This window comes from Macaca nemestrina, unplaced genomic scaffold, assembly GCF_043159975.1.
Source record: "Macaca nemestrina isolate mMacNem1 unplaced genomic scaffold, mMacNem.hap1 Scaffold_44, whole genome shotgun sequence".
Lineage (NCBI taxonomy): Eukaryota > Metazoa > Chordata > Mammalia > Primates > Cercopithecidae > Macaca > Macaca nemestrina.
This window is the reverse complement of record NW_027257673.1, coordinates 731,663-750,429: the sequence shown is the minus strand read 5'-3', so window position 1 is coordinate 750,429 and position 18,767 is coordinate 731,663. Positions and strand designations below refer to the sequence as shown.

At 39.8% G+C, this 18,767-nt stretch overlaps 1 protein-coding gene across 14 annotated transcripts in view; it reads left to right on the top strand.

Moving 5' to 3' along the window:
- Window positions 1–4,096: 4,096 nt before the first annotated feature.
- The window catches only part of LOC139361350 (centromere protein I-like), a 59,026-nt gene continuing 44,355 nt past the window's right edge, over window positions 4,097–18,767 (top strand). For 6 of the 14 annotated variants that reach the window (XM_071089983.1, XM_071089975.1, XM_071089985.1 and 3 more), the window contains exons 1-7: window positions 4,097–4,260; window positions 9,261–9,387; window positions 11,668–11,821; window positions 12,256–12,403; window positions 15,821–15,935; window positions 17,592–17,681; window positions 18,359–18,430. In XM_071089983.1, coding sequence (XP_070946084.1) covers window positions 15,933–15,935; window positions 17,592–17,681; window positions 18,359–18,430 — 165 coding nt within the window. In that variant the 5' untranslated portion in view covers window positions 4,097–4,260; window positions 9,261–9,387; window positions 11,668–11,821; window positions 12,256–12,403; window positions 15,821–15,932. Of the gene's footprint in view, window positions 4,261–9,260; window positions 9,388–11,576; window positions 11,822–12,255; window positions 12,404–15,820; window positions 15,936–17,591; window positions 17,682–18,358; window positions 18,431–18,767 lie in introns of those variants that run through there. The other 8 variants (XM_071089984.1, XM_071089987.1, XM_071089976.1 and 5 more) reach the window with 7 other exon arrangements.

The window sequence follows — 18,767 nt, the reverse complement described above, 5'->3', positions numbered from 1 at the left end:
AGAAAACTTTTACAGAGGTATTTGTCAAGTTTGGCATGTAAATGTGACTTGGTGAAAAAGGGTAAATTTAAGATTAGTGGAGTAGATGCTTCTAACATGCTGGATAGCCAGCAGGATTATAATTTTCTGTAAAAATCCTATTCTAGAGCAAATGTTTATAAAAATCCTGAGGAAAAATCAAAATATAATGGGTAAATGGTGATTTACATTGAATCAGAAAGATTATCATTGACATCTCAGCCAAAACTATTTGCTATGTTATAAAATCTCCCTCATTTTAAAAATCATAATTTGATGTCATTTGAAAGAAAGACACATGTCAACCCTGTAGTGAGCTACCAATTTAATGTGTATATATACATATTTGTATATCATATACATTGTATACATTTATATATTACATTAATATTTGTTAATATACATATATTTTCAATAATGTATAAATATTGACTATATTATTGAAAATATATGTATATTAACAAATATTAATGTAATATATTGAATACATTACATTAATGTATTATTGAATACATTATTGAAATTACTGAATAAAAATAATATATTATTTTCAATAATAAATTTCAATGCATAATACACTTAACTATTTTAATTAAAATAAATCAGAATTCTACTTGTACTATTTGCAACAATCTATTCTAAAGTATTTTTAAATATTAAAACTGAAGTTCGCAAAAATAGTCTTTGGCCTTTCACGTTCTTATTTTGAATAAAATAACTTTTTAGTCTAAATCAATAGATATTATTGTATATACTTTAAGCAATTTTTCTCATTTTTTATTTCTCTTCTGAATCTTTTGCTATGAAGCAGGTTAAGTAGAAATTCACGAATTACATCATTAGAAAATTTGTTAGGAAGCAGATTAAGTACAAATTCATGAATTATGTAATCAGAAAATGTGTATTTGTTTTACATTAAGACAATAGTAATAAAAAACACTTATTCAATAAACAGATCTTTTTTCATGCAATTTCTCTAAAATTACTATAGCTATTATCTAACCACTTTAAAAATATGCATAAACCCAAAATTAAAAATTAAAAATTAGAGCTCTGAATGGCTATACAATATCATTGAAATTATATTTGGAGTCTGTGACTCCAATAAAATTGATTTTAGTAGATGTTAGCAGAATGGTACACTAATTTCAGCAGTGGTAGTTGTCACCACACAATTTTCTGTCTCAAGAAATCATGTAAAGACTTGGATAAATTACCTTCAATGTATACCCCAAAATACTCTGATTATCATTCACTCCCCTCCTTGAAAAGGAAAAAAAAGAAAATAAAAGAGAAAACCTCTATAGATTTAAACCTCAGAAAGGGAAACGGCAGAGTGATAAATTGTAATACTTCCTAAATACTGTGGTCTCCCATTTGCTTTCAATATATTTTAATTTCTTTTTAAAAATTGTGATAGAAACATATAAAAGTTTTGATTATATTTCTAAGAAGGAGAAAGGTTTGTATAAATTACAAATGAGCTGAGAAAAGAGAAAGATCAATTTCAAAGCAGCAGATGTGTAAATATTCCTTGCTTAAAACCAAATAAGGAACCACAGTTAATGATCAAAAATTCTTAAACACAAAAGGGTAATGTCAATGCTTTTATCTCCACAGTGAAGATACTGTATGTGTAGAATTAACATGGCAAAACTGAGAAAAAATACTAAGTCAGTTATTAGAGAGACTGCCCGTTGATGAATTTTATAGGAATAGTCCTTAAGGAAAATAAAAGCGAACCTGATTCACTTTTATCATGATGAAAGGAGGAGGTTGAGAAATTCTCACCATAGAAAATGACTACAAAGCTGTACAAAACTGTCAAAAACAGTCACTTAAATGTTTGGGAACTATAAAAGAGGTACATAACAAATCAAGGAGTGTTTATTCACAAAAATGACTAAACTTTGAATAGTAACAGTGAGAGCATGTGGCATTTTTATTGACGATGTTCCTATCCACACCTCATCTTTTTTGGCAAAGGGGTTCAACCAGGAAGAGCAGACCTTGCAAATTAGCAGTCTAATTGCTATTGCTAGTGGGGACTCACTTAAAGCACTGTCAGTTAAAGTGATGATCTCAGTGACACATGAACATGCAGGGCCAGCAGTTGTATTAGCCTGAGATTGAAATCCTGTTTGACGCAAACAGCAAGGTGACAGCCAGGGAATTTCCAGGGAGTTCCAGGATGTAAGCTACTATAGTGGGCTTGATAAACTCTCTACATATCCTAGGTTGTCCCAAGCCTCAGCTGACGCACAACAGAGCCTGAAGGAGGGCCAAGCTCCCCAAGCCAGAAAAGCCGAGAACACGAAGCACTGAGTGGAAGTGTTAAAGCTTCACCTTGTCACGCTGGCCACTGGGAGGCAGGGACCAGTTTCAGTGAAGGCACTCAAACCTACCCTCCAAATCCCAGCTTTTGCTTCTAGCAAAAGGTCCAGCTGGCCAGGAATTGCTGGGCCCATCTGCACTGCACTCCTTGGGGAGCCCAAGTAGGAGAAACTCAGACGGAGCCAGCCCTCCCCACCCAAGTGCTGGTTCCCATTCCTGACGCCTCCACACACAGTGCCCTTTTTCCCCCCTCTCCCTGTGGTGCCCACTATTCCCTGTGTGCTAGTCCCAGGTGGTCTCTGCAACACAGAACGTGAGTGTCCAGGCCAGGGAACCACAGTGGGTGTGGGGACCCTGCTGAACTCAAGAGTGCTCAAGCGTACTCGAACAGGAGGAGGAGATCACCCTCTAGAGCTTTAAGTCCGGGAAGAGCAGAACGATCCCTTCTTTGGAGTCCACCAGAAAGAAGGAGGCTACCAATGTCACTGCCTCCTCAGCCTGCCAACCCCGCTGGCAGTATAGCCCCCAATAGCACCCCTACCCTGCCCCCTGCTGCCAGCCCTGTAGCCCCTGGATAGCACACTCAACACACCCTACAGCTGCAGGCACTGTAACCCCCAATACCCTCCCTGCCCCCAGGCCCCGAGCCCGCAGGCAGTGTTAGCACCCGATAGTGCCCACAACCTGACCCACCCACGGGTGTTACTGCACTAGACAGCGCCCCAAACCTGCCCTCCCCCACCCCACCATGAGCAGCACAGCTCCTAATAGTGCACCCCCACTCACGGGCAGTGCAGCACCTGATGATGCCCCTGAACCACCCCTCACTGCCAGCACTGTAGCCCCAGATAGCTCCACCGAACCCGCCCCCTGCCACGAGCAGTGCACCAGAAGATGGTGCCCTTAACCCATCCACTGCCACCGTTAGTACACGTTAGTGTACACGACCTGCCTCCCGTGACCACCCCCACCACCGTAGCCCCCACTCCACCACCAGCAATGTAACCTCAGAGAGTGCCCCCAACCAGACCAATGCCACAGATAGTTAGCCTTGGGCAGTGAGCCCCAATAGGTCACCCAACCTTTGCCCAGGAGGACAGTGCAGCCCTGGATAACTCACCTATCCCGCCACATTTCTACCACTCTGGCCGAGTTGCAGTCTCTGATGTCACCACCCACTGCAGCGAGGCGACCCGCGGTGGCACAGGTTCCAGCCTCCAGCATGCAGTGGTGCTGCTTCTCGTCTTCCAGCTAGGCAAGAGAAACTCCCGCTGCTAGCTGCCCTCCTACCGCTCTGTCACCACCACCAACAGCAGCGAAGCAGGGCCTCAGGCTCTGGGCTCCCGGCTCCCGCGGGCAGCAAGTGACGGCCCCTTCCAGTTCTCCAGTTCTCTAAGCTGGGACGTAACAGCTCAGCACGCTGACAAACAGGAGTCTGAAATGACCTCAGACCACGTCAACATGCTTTATATACTGAGGTCGCGCACATGCGGATGCTGGAATACATGTTCTGATTGGATGAGAGAAAACCTCTACGCTTACTATGATTGGGCTTTATTTTCATGCTGTGATTGGTTGTCTTCAGACTTGCTCTCATCCAATCAGAACACGATAATAAAGTCCAATCCGAGTAAGCCTGGAGGTTTTTTCTCATCCAATCAGAACATGCAGTCAAAGAAGCTCCACCTCCATGACGTCAGTATATAAATGATGCTGAAAGCGCGGCAGGCTTTTTTAGTTTCCGTGTCTTCCTGTGAAGCTGGTCAGTTCCCGACTTAGAAGACGAGGAGAAGGGAGCAGCACGCTGCGTGCTGGAGGCTTGAGTCGCGACCCTACGGGGCTGCTCGCTTCACTGCGGTTGATGGTGGCGGTGACGGAGAGGCTGGAGCGGTAGGAAGAGGAAAAAAGGTTTGGGATAGATACATGGAGTGAGGCAAAGAGGGCGGTTAGTGAGAAAGGGAAAAAGGGATAGTGAGGAGAAGACATTGCAAAAAGAGAGTGGGGAAAAAAGTTTTTGGGTAGATGGAGGCGGAAAAACAGGATGGGGAGCGGGAGGGAGGGAAGGTTTTGCAGAAAGACTGGGTAAAAAGTTTATGGGTAGATGGGAGAGGAAAAAGATGGTGATGGGTGGAAAACGGGGGCGAGCAGTAGTGAGAGAAGATTCTGAGAAAAGATGGTGGGGAGAAAAGTTTTTGGGTTGATAAAGAAGCAAAAGAAGGTAGCAAATGGGAGAAGGAAAAAGAGGGTAGCCAACTGGAGGAAGAGAAGGTTTAGTGAAGAAACAGTGGCAGAAAAGAAAGATGGTGAAGAAAGAAAAGACAAGACGGTGGGTAAAAAGTGTTCGGGTAGATGGAGGGGGGAAAGAGGGTGACGAGGAGGAGAAAAAAGGGTGGCGAGAAGGAGCGAGAAAGAAGGTTGGGGAAAAGATGGGAAAATTATGGTTGGTAGAGGGCAAAAAGGGTGGCAAGCAGGATAGGGGAGAGAAGAGGACGAGTAAGAAGCGGGGAAGACTTCGTGAAAAGACATTGGGGGAAATTTTGGGGGTAGATGGAGGGGGAAAAGAGGGAGGTGAGAAGGAATGGGAAGAAGACTTTCAGAAAAGATTGGGGAAATGTTTTTGGGTGGTTGGAGAAGTGAAAGAGAATAGCAAGGAGGAGCCGAGGGAAGATGATGAGGAAAAGTTTTTGGGTAGATGGAGGAAAAGAGGGTAGTGAGCAGTAGGAGTGGGGAGAAGTTTTTGGGGAAAGACGGGGAAAAAGTGTTTGCTTAGATGAAGAAGCAAAAGGGGGTGATGAGAGCGGGAGGGGGAAAAAGAGGGTGGCCAGGGAGAAGGGGAAAATACGGTGGGAAAAAACAGTGGTGAAAGTGTTGGGTAGATGGATGGGGAATAGCACGGTGAGCAGGAGACTAGAGAAAGCTTTGCGACGGTAGGGAAAAAATGATGGTGAAAAAGTTTGCGGGTGGTTGGGGGAAGAAAAAGGGTGGCGAGAGGGAGGGGGCCAAATGCGGTCGGGAAAAGAAGGTGGGGAAATAATGGTGGGGAACGAAAGTTTTGGGTAGATTTATAAAAATAAGATTATTTGTATTTTTGCTGTTGAGTAGTTTGAGTTATGTGTTTTGTGTATTAACCCCTTGCCTGAGGAATAGTTTGCAAATACTTCCATTCTCTGGTTCCTTCATTCCACTGATTGCTTCCTCTGCTTTGCAGAAATTTTTAATTTAATGTAATTACATTTCTGCTTTTGTTGCTTGTGCTTTTGATGTTTACTTGAAAATTCGTCGTCCTAACCAATTTCATGAAGCATTTATCCTATGTTTTCTTCTTTGGTAGTTTCATAGTTTCGGGTCCTACATTTAAATCTTCATTTTGAGTAGATTTTTGTATATGGTAAGATAACAGCCTAGATGTATTTTTGTTCATGTGGGTGTTGGGCTTTCCTAGCACAGTTTATTGAAGCCATTATCCTTCCCCAATGTGTGTTCTTGGTGCCTTTGTTAAAAGTGAGTTGACTGTAAATGTGTGAGTTGATTTCCGATTTCTCTATTCCGTTTCACTTGTCTGTATCTGTCATTTGTCTCTGTCTCACCCCAACCCCTTTTATTGATAGTACCATGCTTACTATAGATTTGTAGTATATTTTGAATCAGGTAGTGTGATGCCTCCAGCTTTTCTTTTTATTTCAGATACTTTTGTCTATCTGAGGCATTTTGAATTTCCATGTGAATTTTAAGATTGTTTTTTCCTATTTCAATGAAGAAAGTGTTTTGTAATTGAACACAGATTGCATTGATTCTGTAGATCACATTGGGTGATACAGATATTTTAACATTATTCCAGTGCATGGACATGGATATCTTTCCATTTACTTGTGTTGTCTGCTTTAATCTCTTTCATCTATGTTTTATAGTTTTCATTTTGGGATTTCTTGCCTTTTTGGGTAACTTTATCCCTAGATATCTTTTTTTCTAATAAAATAGCTTTCTTGATTTTTTTCTTAGATATTTCACTACTGGTGCATGGGCGTGCTACTCATTTTTATATATTGATATTGTATCTTGGAACTTGACTAAATTTCTCATTTCTAGTAGGTTTTTTGTGGAATCTTTAGGGTCCTCTCTATATATGTTCGTGTCACCTGGAAACAGACACAATTTGACTCCCCTTTTTTCCAATTTGGATGCCTTTTATTGCATTCTCCTAATTGCTCTAGCTAGGACTTCCAGTACTATGATGAATAAAAGTGGTGTAAAAGTAGCCACGCTTGTTCCAGAGCTTAGAGGAAGAGCTTTTAATTTTTCCCTATTGATTATGTTAGTTGTGGGTTTCTCATATATGGCTTATATGGTGCTGAGATATGTTCCGTTACTCATGTTGTTTTTATCGTGAAGGAATGTTGATTTTTATTTTTTTCAGCATCTACTGAAATGATTATATGGTTTTCGTTCTTGATTTACTGAATGTGATGTCGCACATTTATTTGTGTTTAGTGAATCGTCCTCATATTCCTGGGATGAAACCCACTTGATCATGGCAGGTTATCTGTTTATTGTGTTGTCAAATGCAATTTCCAACTATTTTGTTGAGAATTTCTTGCACCTATGTTTATCAGGGATATTTGCCTGTGGTTTTCTTTTTGTGTTGTGTCCCGGTCTGTTTTTTGTACCAGGGTCACGCTGTCCTCATAGAACAAGTTTCGAAGCCATCCTTCCTCTTTATTTTAGGGGGAATATTTTGAGTCAAATTGGTATTATCTCTTTTTAAAATGTTTGGTAATTTAGCAGAGAAACCATGATTCTAGCGTTTTTCTTTGCCGGGAGGCTTTTTATGACCGCTTTAATTGCATTACTCATTATTGGTCTATTCAGATTTTTTTATTTTTATTTTTTTATCATTCTATCTTGGGAATTCGTTGTGTCTAGAAATTTATTCACTTCTAAATCTCACAGTCCTTCATACTTTTGCGTTATCAATTGCAATGTCTTTTTTATCTACGATTTTGTTTTCTTCTTTATATCTTTAGTCTAGTCAAAGCTTGTCAATTTTGAATTTATTTTTTCTAAAACACTCCAGCTCTTTGTTCCATTGACTTTTTGTATTTTTTGTTTCTATTTTTAAAATTTTTTCTCTAATCTTTATGGTATTTTTCCCACTAATTCTAGCATTTGACTGTTCTTGTTTTTTTCATTACTGGAGGTGTACTGTCAGGATGGCTATTTGTGATCCTTCTATTTTTCTGATGTGGGCGTTTATAGCTATGCACTTTTCCTCTTAGAATTGCCTTTGCTGCATCCCACAGGATGTATTGTGTTTCTATTGTTATGTTTCAATAAATACTTAATTTCCTTTTTTTTTTATTTATTGGCTCATGAGCATGTATTTCAATTTCCATGTATTTGTACAGTTTTTAAAGTTTCTTCCTGTTACTGATTTCTAATACGATTCCACTCAGGTCAGAAAAGATACTTGATATGAATTCAGTTTTTAAAAATGTGTTGGGACTTGTTTTTTGGCCTGACACATAATCTGTCCTGTGGAATACTCCACGTGCTACTCAGTAGAATGTGCTTTGTGCAGTTGTGGAGTGGAAAACTGTGAAAATGTCTGTTAGGTCCATTCTGTATAGAGTACAGTTTAGCTGATGACGTTTTGTTGTCTGGATGATCTGTCCATTGACGGTAGTGGGGTGCTGATGATAGTGGAGTGTTGAGGTACTCTATTGTATTGCAGTCCATCTGTCCTTTAAGGCCTGTTAATATTTGCATCTGTATTTAGATGCTTGAGTGTTGGTTGCACATGCACTTATAATTGTTAGGCAGCTGTTTACTTCTTTCTCATTATATAATTTTTATTTTCTATTTTTTGACTTAAAGTTTATTTTATCTAAGTATAGCTACTCCTGCTTTTTTTGTTTCCATTTGTATGGGGTATCTTTTATCATCCCTTCACTTTCAGTCTGTGTATGTCTTTAAAGGTGAACTGAGTTTCTCGTAGGCAGTATAAAACTGGGTCTTTTAATCCATTCAGCCACTGTGTCTTAATTTAATTCATTCATATTCAGGATTATCACAGGTAAAAACAGACTACTGCCATTTTTTACTTGTTTTATGGTGGTTTTGCTACTCTTTTTTCTTTTATTTCTCCCTTCCCTGTTTCCCTTCTTTCTGATCTCTTTTTCTTCCTTTCTTTTCTTTCCTCCTTGCCTTCCTTCCTGTCTTTATTTGTAGTGAAGTAGTATTTTTCTGGTAGTGTGTGTTTTAATTCCTTACTTTTTATGTTTAGGGTGTTTATTGATTTTTGTTTTCTGGTTACCATGAGGCTAAACAACATAAGTATAACAAGTTACTTTAAACCGAGGAAAACTTAACTTTGGTCTCAGCTACTCAGGAGGCTCAGGTGGGAGGATTGTTTGAGCCTGGGAGGCTGAGGTTGCAGTGAGCTGAGAGCGCAGCTGCACACTCTATCCTGGCTGACAGAGTAAGACAGCGTATCCTTAAATAAAGAGATAGATACATAAATAAAAATACAATAGCTTATAATGAATTCTGATTGTAAATTTTGAGATGATGATATATTAAGGGTGTAAAGAAGAAAGTCAAAATCATTCATAATCTCATTACCCAAATATTTCTAATGTTTTGGTACATATGCTTCCTAATTCATAACCCCCTCTCTCACACACACAGATGTACACATAAAATCTATACACTTTACACACAAATATAGTTTTATTGTAACATTTTTGGAAACATGGTTTTGTAATTTTTTGTTTAAAAATATTGCAATAACTTGAGATGAATATATAAAATACTAATTTTAAGATTTTGTTTTCTGCCCTTTGGGGTGGCAGGTTCACTTCTTGCTGAATTGAATGCTCTAAGTGTCTTTGATTTTTCTTCTCTCCTCCAAGCTGTTGCTTTTGGAAGGGGCGTCTGGATCTCCCTCCTGTTTACTTGGAAAACACATAGTATTGTGGGGTTATGAAGACATGTTGCCTGCACAAGATAGCAACACTGGCTATAGTTCTGAAAGTAAAGGTAATGTAAGAGTTTTCATCTTGTGATTAATACTAGGATGTAACTGAAGTGGTTTTAGATCATAGTTACAAAAGATTTAGATGTAACTGTGTTTTAGATCATTGTAGCCAATGATTTAGATATAACTCTGGTGTACCTTTCAATTAAGAGCTCAAGATTTCTATGCAGTATGTTGATTGCTTTATCTGTAGATGCATAAAACCTGATACTGGGTAAGGTGAGAAAATAGGTAGGTTTTACTATCACAAACAAAAGGTATTATCCATACACTCTTGCCAAGGAGGCATGGATTACTTAAATTGGCTTCTGGATATTTGAGTTCGGGTATGATAGCCTTAAGTTGAATTTTTTGGTTACTGTTGATAATATTTATTTTAGTAATTGATTGTGTTTAGTAACTGATTGTGTTACTGAGCTCTACTGTCCTAAAAGCAAAAATGAAGAGGTTCAAGGGAGCACAAATTGCTTAACATCTCCTTTAAAGAAATAGGCTAGTTTAAAATTTTTTTACAGAGCTTTACAGTATTACAAGTGAGTTTTATTACAGTGTTACATGTCAACAAAAATGGTAGAAGCTCTCTTAACTGACTTGCCAGATGGATTAGATCTCTCCATTCACTCAATAAAATGTCCAGGCCAGTGCCATGGCCCACTGAACCCACGGGGCTGGTCGGCTCTGCTTGATACATCTGTGCACTGCTGCTCTCACCAGGGGAGAGCTGCAGGCTCACCAGGAGTCAGCCTTGCTCCCAAACCGGTTTGTTAATTATAACTGGTACTTACCATTGTGATAATACCATTAAATCTTCCATAACTGATGAAATAGGAATTAAAAAAAAAACAAGAAATAGTGCCATTAAGAAGTTGAATGTTTTAGAAACAGTCAATGAAGTGAGTGTCTAAGAAACTGGTGTTCATCAGTGTGGGATTGAGAGTCTGCTCCTCCCACCCCTTCCTTTCCCAACTTCAATGGGGGAGCCTTCCTGAGCACTGTACTGCCTCCCATGGGTGACCTTGGGGGTTACATTGTTATGTATGTGTCAGTGCATAGAGCAATTCCTGGCATGGAGTAAATGCCATGTGTGTGTGACCTGTTACAGTTTTTGAGAAACAGCACAGCATAGCTTAATGATTAGGAACACGGACTCTGGAACTGCATTGTCTGAACTCAACCCCCAACACTGTTCCTCCATTGGTAACTTGTGTGGCCTTGGACAAGTTACTTAACATCTCTGTGGTCATCATAAGTGAAGAGGAAAATAGTCTACCTTGCAGGGTTATTGTTTAGATCAAATAAGATAATATTTCTAAAGCACTTAAGGCACTTCCTTTTTTGGAGGGGGGTTTTTATTTTTTAACTTTTGGGTTCAGGGGTACATGTGCAGGTTTGTTAATATAGGTAAACTGCATGTTATGAGGGTTTGGCATACAGACTATTTTGTCACCCAGATAATAAGGATAGTACCAATTGGTGGTTTTTTAATCCTCTCCTTCCTCCCATCCTCCACCCTCAAGTAGGCCCCAGTGTCTGTTGCTGCCTTCTTTGTGACCATGTGTTCTCAGTGTTTAACTCTCACTAATAAGTGAGAATGTACAGTATTTGATTTTCTGTTCCTATGACTGTTCGCTTAGGATAATGGCCTCCAGATTTATCCATGTTGCTGCAAAGGACAGGATCTTGTTCTTTTTTTATGGCTGCATTGGTGTATGTGTACCACTTTTTGTTTATCCAGTCTACTGTCGATGGGCATTTCGGTTGATTCCATGTCTTTGCCAATGTGAATAGTGCTGTGATTAACACACATATATATGTATCTGAATCATGCATTAATCATGTAGAAAGATTTATTTTCCTTTGGGTATACAGCCAAAAATGGGATTTCTGGGTCAAATGGTACTTCTTTTGTAAGATCTTTGAGAAATTCCTACACTGTTTTCCACACTGACTGAACAAATTCACATCTTTAGCACTGTGTAAGTATTCCATCTTCTCCACGACCTTTCCAGAATCTGTTATTTTTTCTGCTTAATTATAGCCATTCTGATAGGTGTGAGATGGTATCTATTAATAGCTTGTCCATTAATAGCTTTCTGCTCTTTCCCTCTTCATCAGTGGCAGAAGGTGGGAAATTGTGGGCTGAATTCCTATTGCTGAAAGTGCTTAACTAGTTTAAGGAGATGTAGTTTAAGAGAATTTGTCAGATAAAGATGACATTAGTTGCTTCTCATGTGGTGGTTGGGCATTGCTTAGGCTGAGTGTTTTTCTTGAACTTTCTGTAGGTTAAAAGGCTTGGAAGAAGTTACTAAGGCTACTATGCTCGGTCACCTTCTTCCAGTTTTGCTGACCTCCATGACGCATTGAAAGTTGCAGACTCAGATCATGGTCGATACCCTGATGCCTCAGTTAATGCAGCTGGGACTGTATACCAGCCAGGTACAATCCTTGGTGTGCCAAAGTGAACTGCTTTTTTGCCAACCCGCTTCACAGGGCAACTGTTTGCTTTCACTGAAGTAAACTGGATTTGCAGACTAACTGCAGTCGTTTAGCAGGGGTTCATTTTCAATCAGCTGTAAAAATGCTGATACATAATGCTACTAAAACCTACCATTTTAGTTTGTCTCCTCAATCCTTGCCAGCTAATAGTAACTAATATAAATGGTGTATTCCATTCCAGCATGAAGTAAAATAATGTTGCGTCTTAAGTAGCATAGCATCTTTTAGTGAAGGAGGGCAGACTAGGATTATAAAAAGATGATTTCAGAGAGAATTTTAAGTTTGGCTCTCATACCATTCAGATAATTGACAGTACCATTCAATTATCATACCATTCAGATAATTGAAGGCATGATGATGGTTTCGTGTTTCAGACAGCTTGTGGCTTGAAATCCAGTGTCCATTTTCTGCTGAGGTGGGCTATTCCCCATGTGGTGCACCAGACCGGAAGTGCAGGCTGTTCCCTGATGAGAGGCAATGGATGCTGCTTCCTTTCAGGAACCCTCTTCTTGTTTTCTTCTGGTGAGAACCTAGTACTCCTTTTTTTTTTTTTTTTAAATACTTTAAGTTCTAGGGTACGTGTGCACAACATGCAGGTTTGTTACATATGTATACATGAGCCATGTTGGTGTGCTGCACCCATTAACTCATCATTTATGTTGATATATCTCCTAATGCTATCCCTCCCCCTCCCCCATCCCCACAGTAGGACCCGGTGTGTGATGTTCCCCTTCCTGTGTCCAAGTGATCTCATTGTTCAGTTCTCACCTATGAGTGAGAACATGCGGTATTTGGTTTTCTTTCTTGCGACAGTTTGCTGAGAATGATGGTTTCCAGCTGCATCCATGTCCCTACAAAGGACACGAACTCATCCTTTTTGATGGCTGCATAGTATTCCATGGTGTATAGGTGCCACATTTTCTTAATCTAGTCTGTCACTGATGGACGTTCGGGTCGATCCAAGTCTTTGCTGTTGTGAATAGTGCCGCCATAAACATACGTGTGCATGTGTCTTTATAGCAGCATGACTTACAATCCTTTGGGTATATCCCCAGTAATAGGATGGCTGGGTCGAATGGTATTTCTAGTTCTAGATCCTTGAGGAATCGCCACACTGTTTTCCTAGTACTCCTTTTATGACAATGATTTTTGGCGAGAATTATGTAACTGTGAAAAGAGAAAGACTTGGGAGTCAAAATTTTAGATAGCTGTAGAATTGCTTTGTAGATTTATAGGAACTGGTTAAATTTCCCCATGGGTCAAGAGCTCAGTTCAAAATTGGTCTGAAATTCTCATACGCTGATAGTTGGGATGTGAAATACTGTGACATTGGCAGACAGTTTGGTTGTTTTTTAAAAAGTTAAATGTAGACCTACTATATGATCCAGCTATTTCAGTTTTAGGTATTTGCACAAGAGAAAAGAAAGCATAGCTCTTAGAAAGGCTTTTATATTAATGTTCATAACAGTTTGGGTTAGAAGAGCCCCAAACTGGAAACAAACTAAATCTTCATCAACAAGAGAATGGATAAACAAATTGTGATATAGTCAAAGGAAAGAGACTAATCAGCAATGAAAAGGAATGAACTATTGTTACATAGAGCAGCATGTATATAATCTCAAAATACTTAATGCTGAGTGAAAGAAGCCGCTTCCCCTTAGGTCACATACTATGTTATTTTGTTTATATAAAACTAATCTCTAGTGGCAGGCAGCACATAAATGATCACCTGGGGAAGAAACTGAGAGATTACAAAGAAGAAGAAAAAGGAAACTTAATGAGTGTACACAAATGTCCAAATTTATCAAGTTGTATGCTTTAAATATGTGTAATTTATCATATCAATAATGTTGCACTAAAGCTGTCTTTTTAAAAAATCGGTCAAAAAGGGAAGATTTCCTGGGTTTCTCTAGAGCAGTGTGCTGTGGAATTGAACTTTTTGCAGTGAGGAGAAAACTGTGCTGCCTAGTGCCAGAGCCACAGGTTGTTTTTGAGCACCTGCCATGTATATAGCTAATGTGATTGAGAAGGCATTTTAAATTTTACTTCGTTCAAATTCAATTTGATTGAAATGGCCACATGTGACTAGTAGCTACTGTATTGGATAGTGGGGCTGTGAAAGCATAAAAGAATTCCATGGCAGCTAGATTTAAGTCTTAAAAGAGTTTGTGTTCCACAGTCTCAAGCTCCATGAGAGTTCAATTATAGCAGGTTAGAGAACCTTTAAAGGCACCTTTGTTTAGTAAAAATTACAGGAAAAGTAGATATGTCGAATCCTGGAGTTTTCACGTACCTATCAACAAAAGCAAATTTTTACAGGATACTTATCCTGTGGGATTTGGGAAGTGGCCAGTCTTAAAGTCCCTTCATGGTATCTTTTTTTTTTTTTTTTTTTTTTTTTTTTGAGACAGAGTCTCTCTGTCATGCCCAGGGTGGAGTGCAATGGCATGCTCTCAGCTTGCTGCAACCTCCGCCTCCCGGGTTCAAGTGATTCTCCTGCCTCAGTCTCCGAAGTAGTTGGGGTTACAGGTATGTGCCATCATGCCCAGCTAATTTTTGTGTTTTTAGTAGAGATGAGGTTTCACCATGTTGGCCAGGCTGGTCTCAAACTCCTGACCTTGGGTGATCTGCCTGCCTTGACCTCTCAAAGTGCTGGGATTACAGGCACAAGCCACTGTTTTGCGTAACTTTAAATGAGAATTGGTCAGGTCTTTTCCTGAATATCAGTTGGGCTTCTCCCTTGAAAAAATAGGGAAAAATGAAAATATATCTCTGCTTCATGTCCAAGAAAAAGGCGAAAACGAAACAAAAGCAAATATATCTAACAACAAAGAAGAAAAAACCCTTAAATAGAGGAATTTTAAAATGTTTGTGATCACCACTGATATGAAGCATTTAAAAGCCCCAGTAGTGTTACCATACTGCAAGCAAGCTGTAGAAAATTAAAGGGCCGGCCGGGCGCGGTGGCTCAAGCCTGTAATCCCAGCACTTTGGGAGGCCGAGACGGGCGGATCACGAGGTCAGGAGATCGAGACCATCCTGGCTAACACGGTGAAACCCCGTCTCTACTAAAAAATACAAAAAACTAGCCGGGCGCAGTGGCGGGCGCCTGTAGTCCCAGCTACTTGGGAGGCTGGGGCAGGAGAATGGCGTGAACCCGGGAGGCGGAGCTTGCATTGAGCTGAGATCCGGCCACTGCACTCCAGCCTGGGCGGCAGAGCGAGACTCCGTCTCAAAAAAAAAAAAAAAAGAAAGAAAGAAAGAAAATTAAAGGGCCTAGAACTAGAAGTACCATATGACCCAGCCATCCCATTACTGGGGATATACCCAAAGGATTATAAATCATGCTGCTATAAAGACACATGCACACGTATGTTTATTGTGGCACTATTCACAATAGCAAAGACTTAGAATCAACCCAAATGTCCATCAGAGACAGACTGGATTAAGAAAATGTGGCACCTATACACCATGGAATACTATGCAGCCATCAAAAAGGATGAGTTTGTGTCCTTTGTAGGGACATGGATGCAGCTGGAAACCATTATTCTCAGCAAACTATCACAAGAACAGAAAACCAAACACCGCATGTTCTCACTCATAGGTGAGAACTGAACAATGAGATCACTTGGACTCGGGAAGGGGAACATCACACACCAGGGCCTATCACGGGGAGGGGGGAGGGGGGAGGGGGGAGGGATAGCATTGGGAGTTATACCTGATGTAAATGACGAGTTGATGGGTGCTGACGAGTTGATGGGTGCAGCACACCAACATGGCACAAGTATACATATGTAACCTGCACGTTATGCGCATGTACCCTAGAACTTAAAGTATAATTTTAAAAAAAAAGAAAAAAATTAAAGGGCAATTTAATGTATACGTTGTTTTTTCTTTCCTTGGCTGCTAAGCTAAATCGCTTTCTCTTTTTCTCTTTAGAATGTTAGAAGAGGCCAGGTGCAGTGGCTCACGCCTATAATGCCAGCACTTTGGGGAGGCCAGGGTGGCAGGGATTACCTGAAGTCAGGAGTTCGAGGCTAGCCTTCCCATCATGGTAAAATCCTGTCTCCACTAAAAATACAAAGATTAACTGAGCATGGTGGTGGGTTCCTGTAATCCCAGCTACTTGGGAGGCTAAGGCAGGAGAATCGCTTGAGCCTGAGAGGCAGAGGTTGCAGTGAGCCGAGATTGCACCATTGCAGCCAGATTTGGTGACAAAAATGAGACTTAGTCTTAAAAAAAAAAAAAAAAAAAAGGAATGTTAGAAGAGGAGGGAAGAGCCAGGCTTTCTCATGGGTTTAAAGATTCCTGCCTCATGGACTGCTGGAAAGTCTGGAAACAGTCCAGCTACACAGAGACAACTGTAAATTTAAAGAAAATGGTTCATATCCCAGGAGCTCACTGCCTGTATATTAGATTTGATAGCAGATGCTCTTCACAAGTTGCTGGGACTACAGGCATATGCCACTATGAGTGGCTAATTTTTTGTATTTTTTATAAAGATGGAGTTTCAATATATTGCCCAGGTTGGTCCTGCATTCCTGGGCTTAAGCATGAGTCATCACATTCGACCTCATTTAATTTTTAATTTTTTAATATAAATTTTATCAAAGTAGTATATGTACACAACTGTAAAGGCAAGAAACTACAGTGGTTCCTACTCTGTCCGTTCTCCCCAGAGGCAGCACCTGCCTTTGCATCTCAGCTTTTTTCCAGCCTATGCCCTGATTCCAGGTAATAGGCACATGCTCTGAGATTCTTTCCAGCGTGTACCTGATTCTAGGTCATAGACATCTTCTCTGAGCCAAGGCGGGTGTATTACTGGAGGTCAGGAGTCCAAGACCAGCCCAGCCAACATGGTGAAACCACGTCTCTACTAAAAATACAAAATTATCTGGGTGTGGTGGTGTGTGCTTTTAATCCCAGCTACTTGGGAGAGGCTGAGGCAGGAGAATCGCTTGAACCCGGGAAGGGGAGGTTGCAGTGAGCAGAGATCATGCCATTGACTCTAGCCTGGGCAAAAAGAGCAAAGCTCCATCTCAAAAAATAATTATTTCTAAGCCTCATTTACTGCCTGCCTTTGTACAGTATTTGATATAATAAAATTTTAGTATTACAAAACAATTTGGTTACTTCCTCGGAATTCGTTTTAGTGGTGTGCTTTCTGTGCATAGTCAGATGCAGGTGTCTAGCAGTAATGACTTCTTTCATTGTGAAATTAGTGCTTTGTTAAGATTTTAGTTATGTCAAAGCTGCCTGATAATGGCATGCCAATTGTAGTTTCCTAGATACTTTTGCAAGAACTCTAATAATCAGGTATTAGCTTCTCTTTTGGTCGTATCTCCTTGATGTGTAAATCAAGGATGAATAAACTTTGAGTCCTGAGTATGCTACCAGTGAGAATAAGCTATGCAATGCTAGTAAGTATGACTGTTAAGCCTAAGGTACAGGAAGAGGAGAGAAAATACGAGAAAGAACTAAAGTCAGTAATGGTAGTAAGAGAGAAGATCACAGTTTGGAGCGGATTGTTTTATGGTGGTTGACTTAAATGTCTGGTTACTCCTTCCTTGATTTTTGATAGCATCTTCCTATAGCTATATCTCATGGTGAAATTATGGTCTGAATATACTTTCTTTCTTCTTACTGGTATTTGTTTTCTCAGTTTCTTAGTAGCCACAGAATTGAAAATGGAAAACTTATTTTATTTCAGGGAATGCAGCTTCATCTTCAGGCTTTGTTGTCGCTGTATAGGTTCTTTGCTTCTGCTCTGATTTCTGTATCTTTGCCTGTTAGGAAAAAGGTAAGGGGTTAAGGAGAGAGAAATCATATTGAGACTGAAATATGTTATTTTTGTTAAAGTTAACTTACAGATTTCAACTAAAATGCTTACAGCCTACTGTTTTACTATCTAGTACTGTGGTACTGCTCTGGGGAAGTTTTTTTTAGGGATTGGCACTTCGTGTTGATCCCATTTGGTGCATTTAATAGATTGCTGATCAGAAAAATAAATGCATTTGTATGTAAAGGAATTCATAATATATATTCAATTAATGAGCAGTTTTAGACTTTACATCACTCCAATTTGTGGGTACCTACTCTCTTGTACTTTATATCCAAATTTATAGATCTATTTTAAGAATTCAGAGAATATATGGAAGATGGCTCTGCTTGCCATGAAGTGAAGAAACCAGGGACTTTCTCCAGAACCTCGGAAGTTGATGTTAGGTCCAGCTAGTGTTCGTCCTCTAAAAATAGTATCTAAAGCTCAAACAAGTTGCATGGCTTTCTTTTGTTAAATCCAAATAATAACCATTCAGATCTTAGAGGAGATTATAGATATTTAAATACATGTCAGTTACCCAGGATTCTGTGTAAACCATATTCCCATTTAATTGAAACACATTAACAGCTGCTTTTATATTTGTGTTTTGTAGTTTGTTTTGTCCATTGATAGATTGTTTTATTATCTTTCTTTAGAAATTGAATTCTCTCTCAGTTATACCAGTGCTCAATTCCAGTAGCTACACTAAAGAATATGGAAAAAAAGAGGTGAGTCTTTCTGATTGTCTGAATAGAAGTGGATCATTTCCACTAGAACAGCTTCAAAGCTTTCCCCAACTTTTACAGAATATCCATTGCTTAGAGGTGTGTGACTGGACCATGTGCTGCTTCGCATTTTCTGTTTGAACTGTATGGCCTTTGTTTTTGTTTTTTTGAGACGGTCTTACTCTGTCACCCAGGCAGTAACACAGTCATGATTCACTGCTGCCTTGAACTCCTGGGCTTACGTAATCCTTCCACCTCAGCCTTCCAAGTACCTGGGACTATAGATGTGAATCACCACGCCTGGCTAATTTTTCAAAAAAATTACATCAGGCCAGCCTCG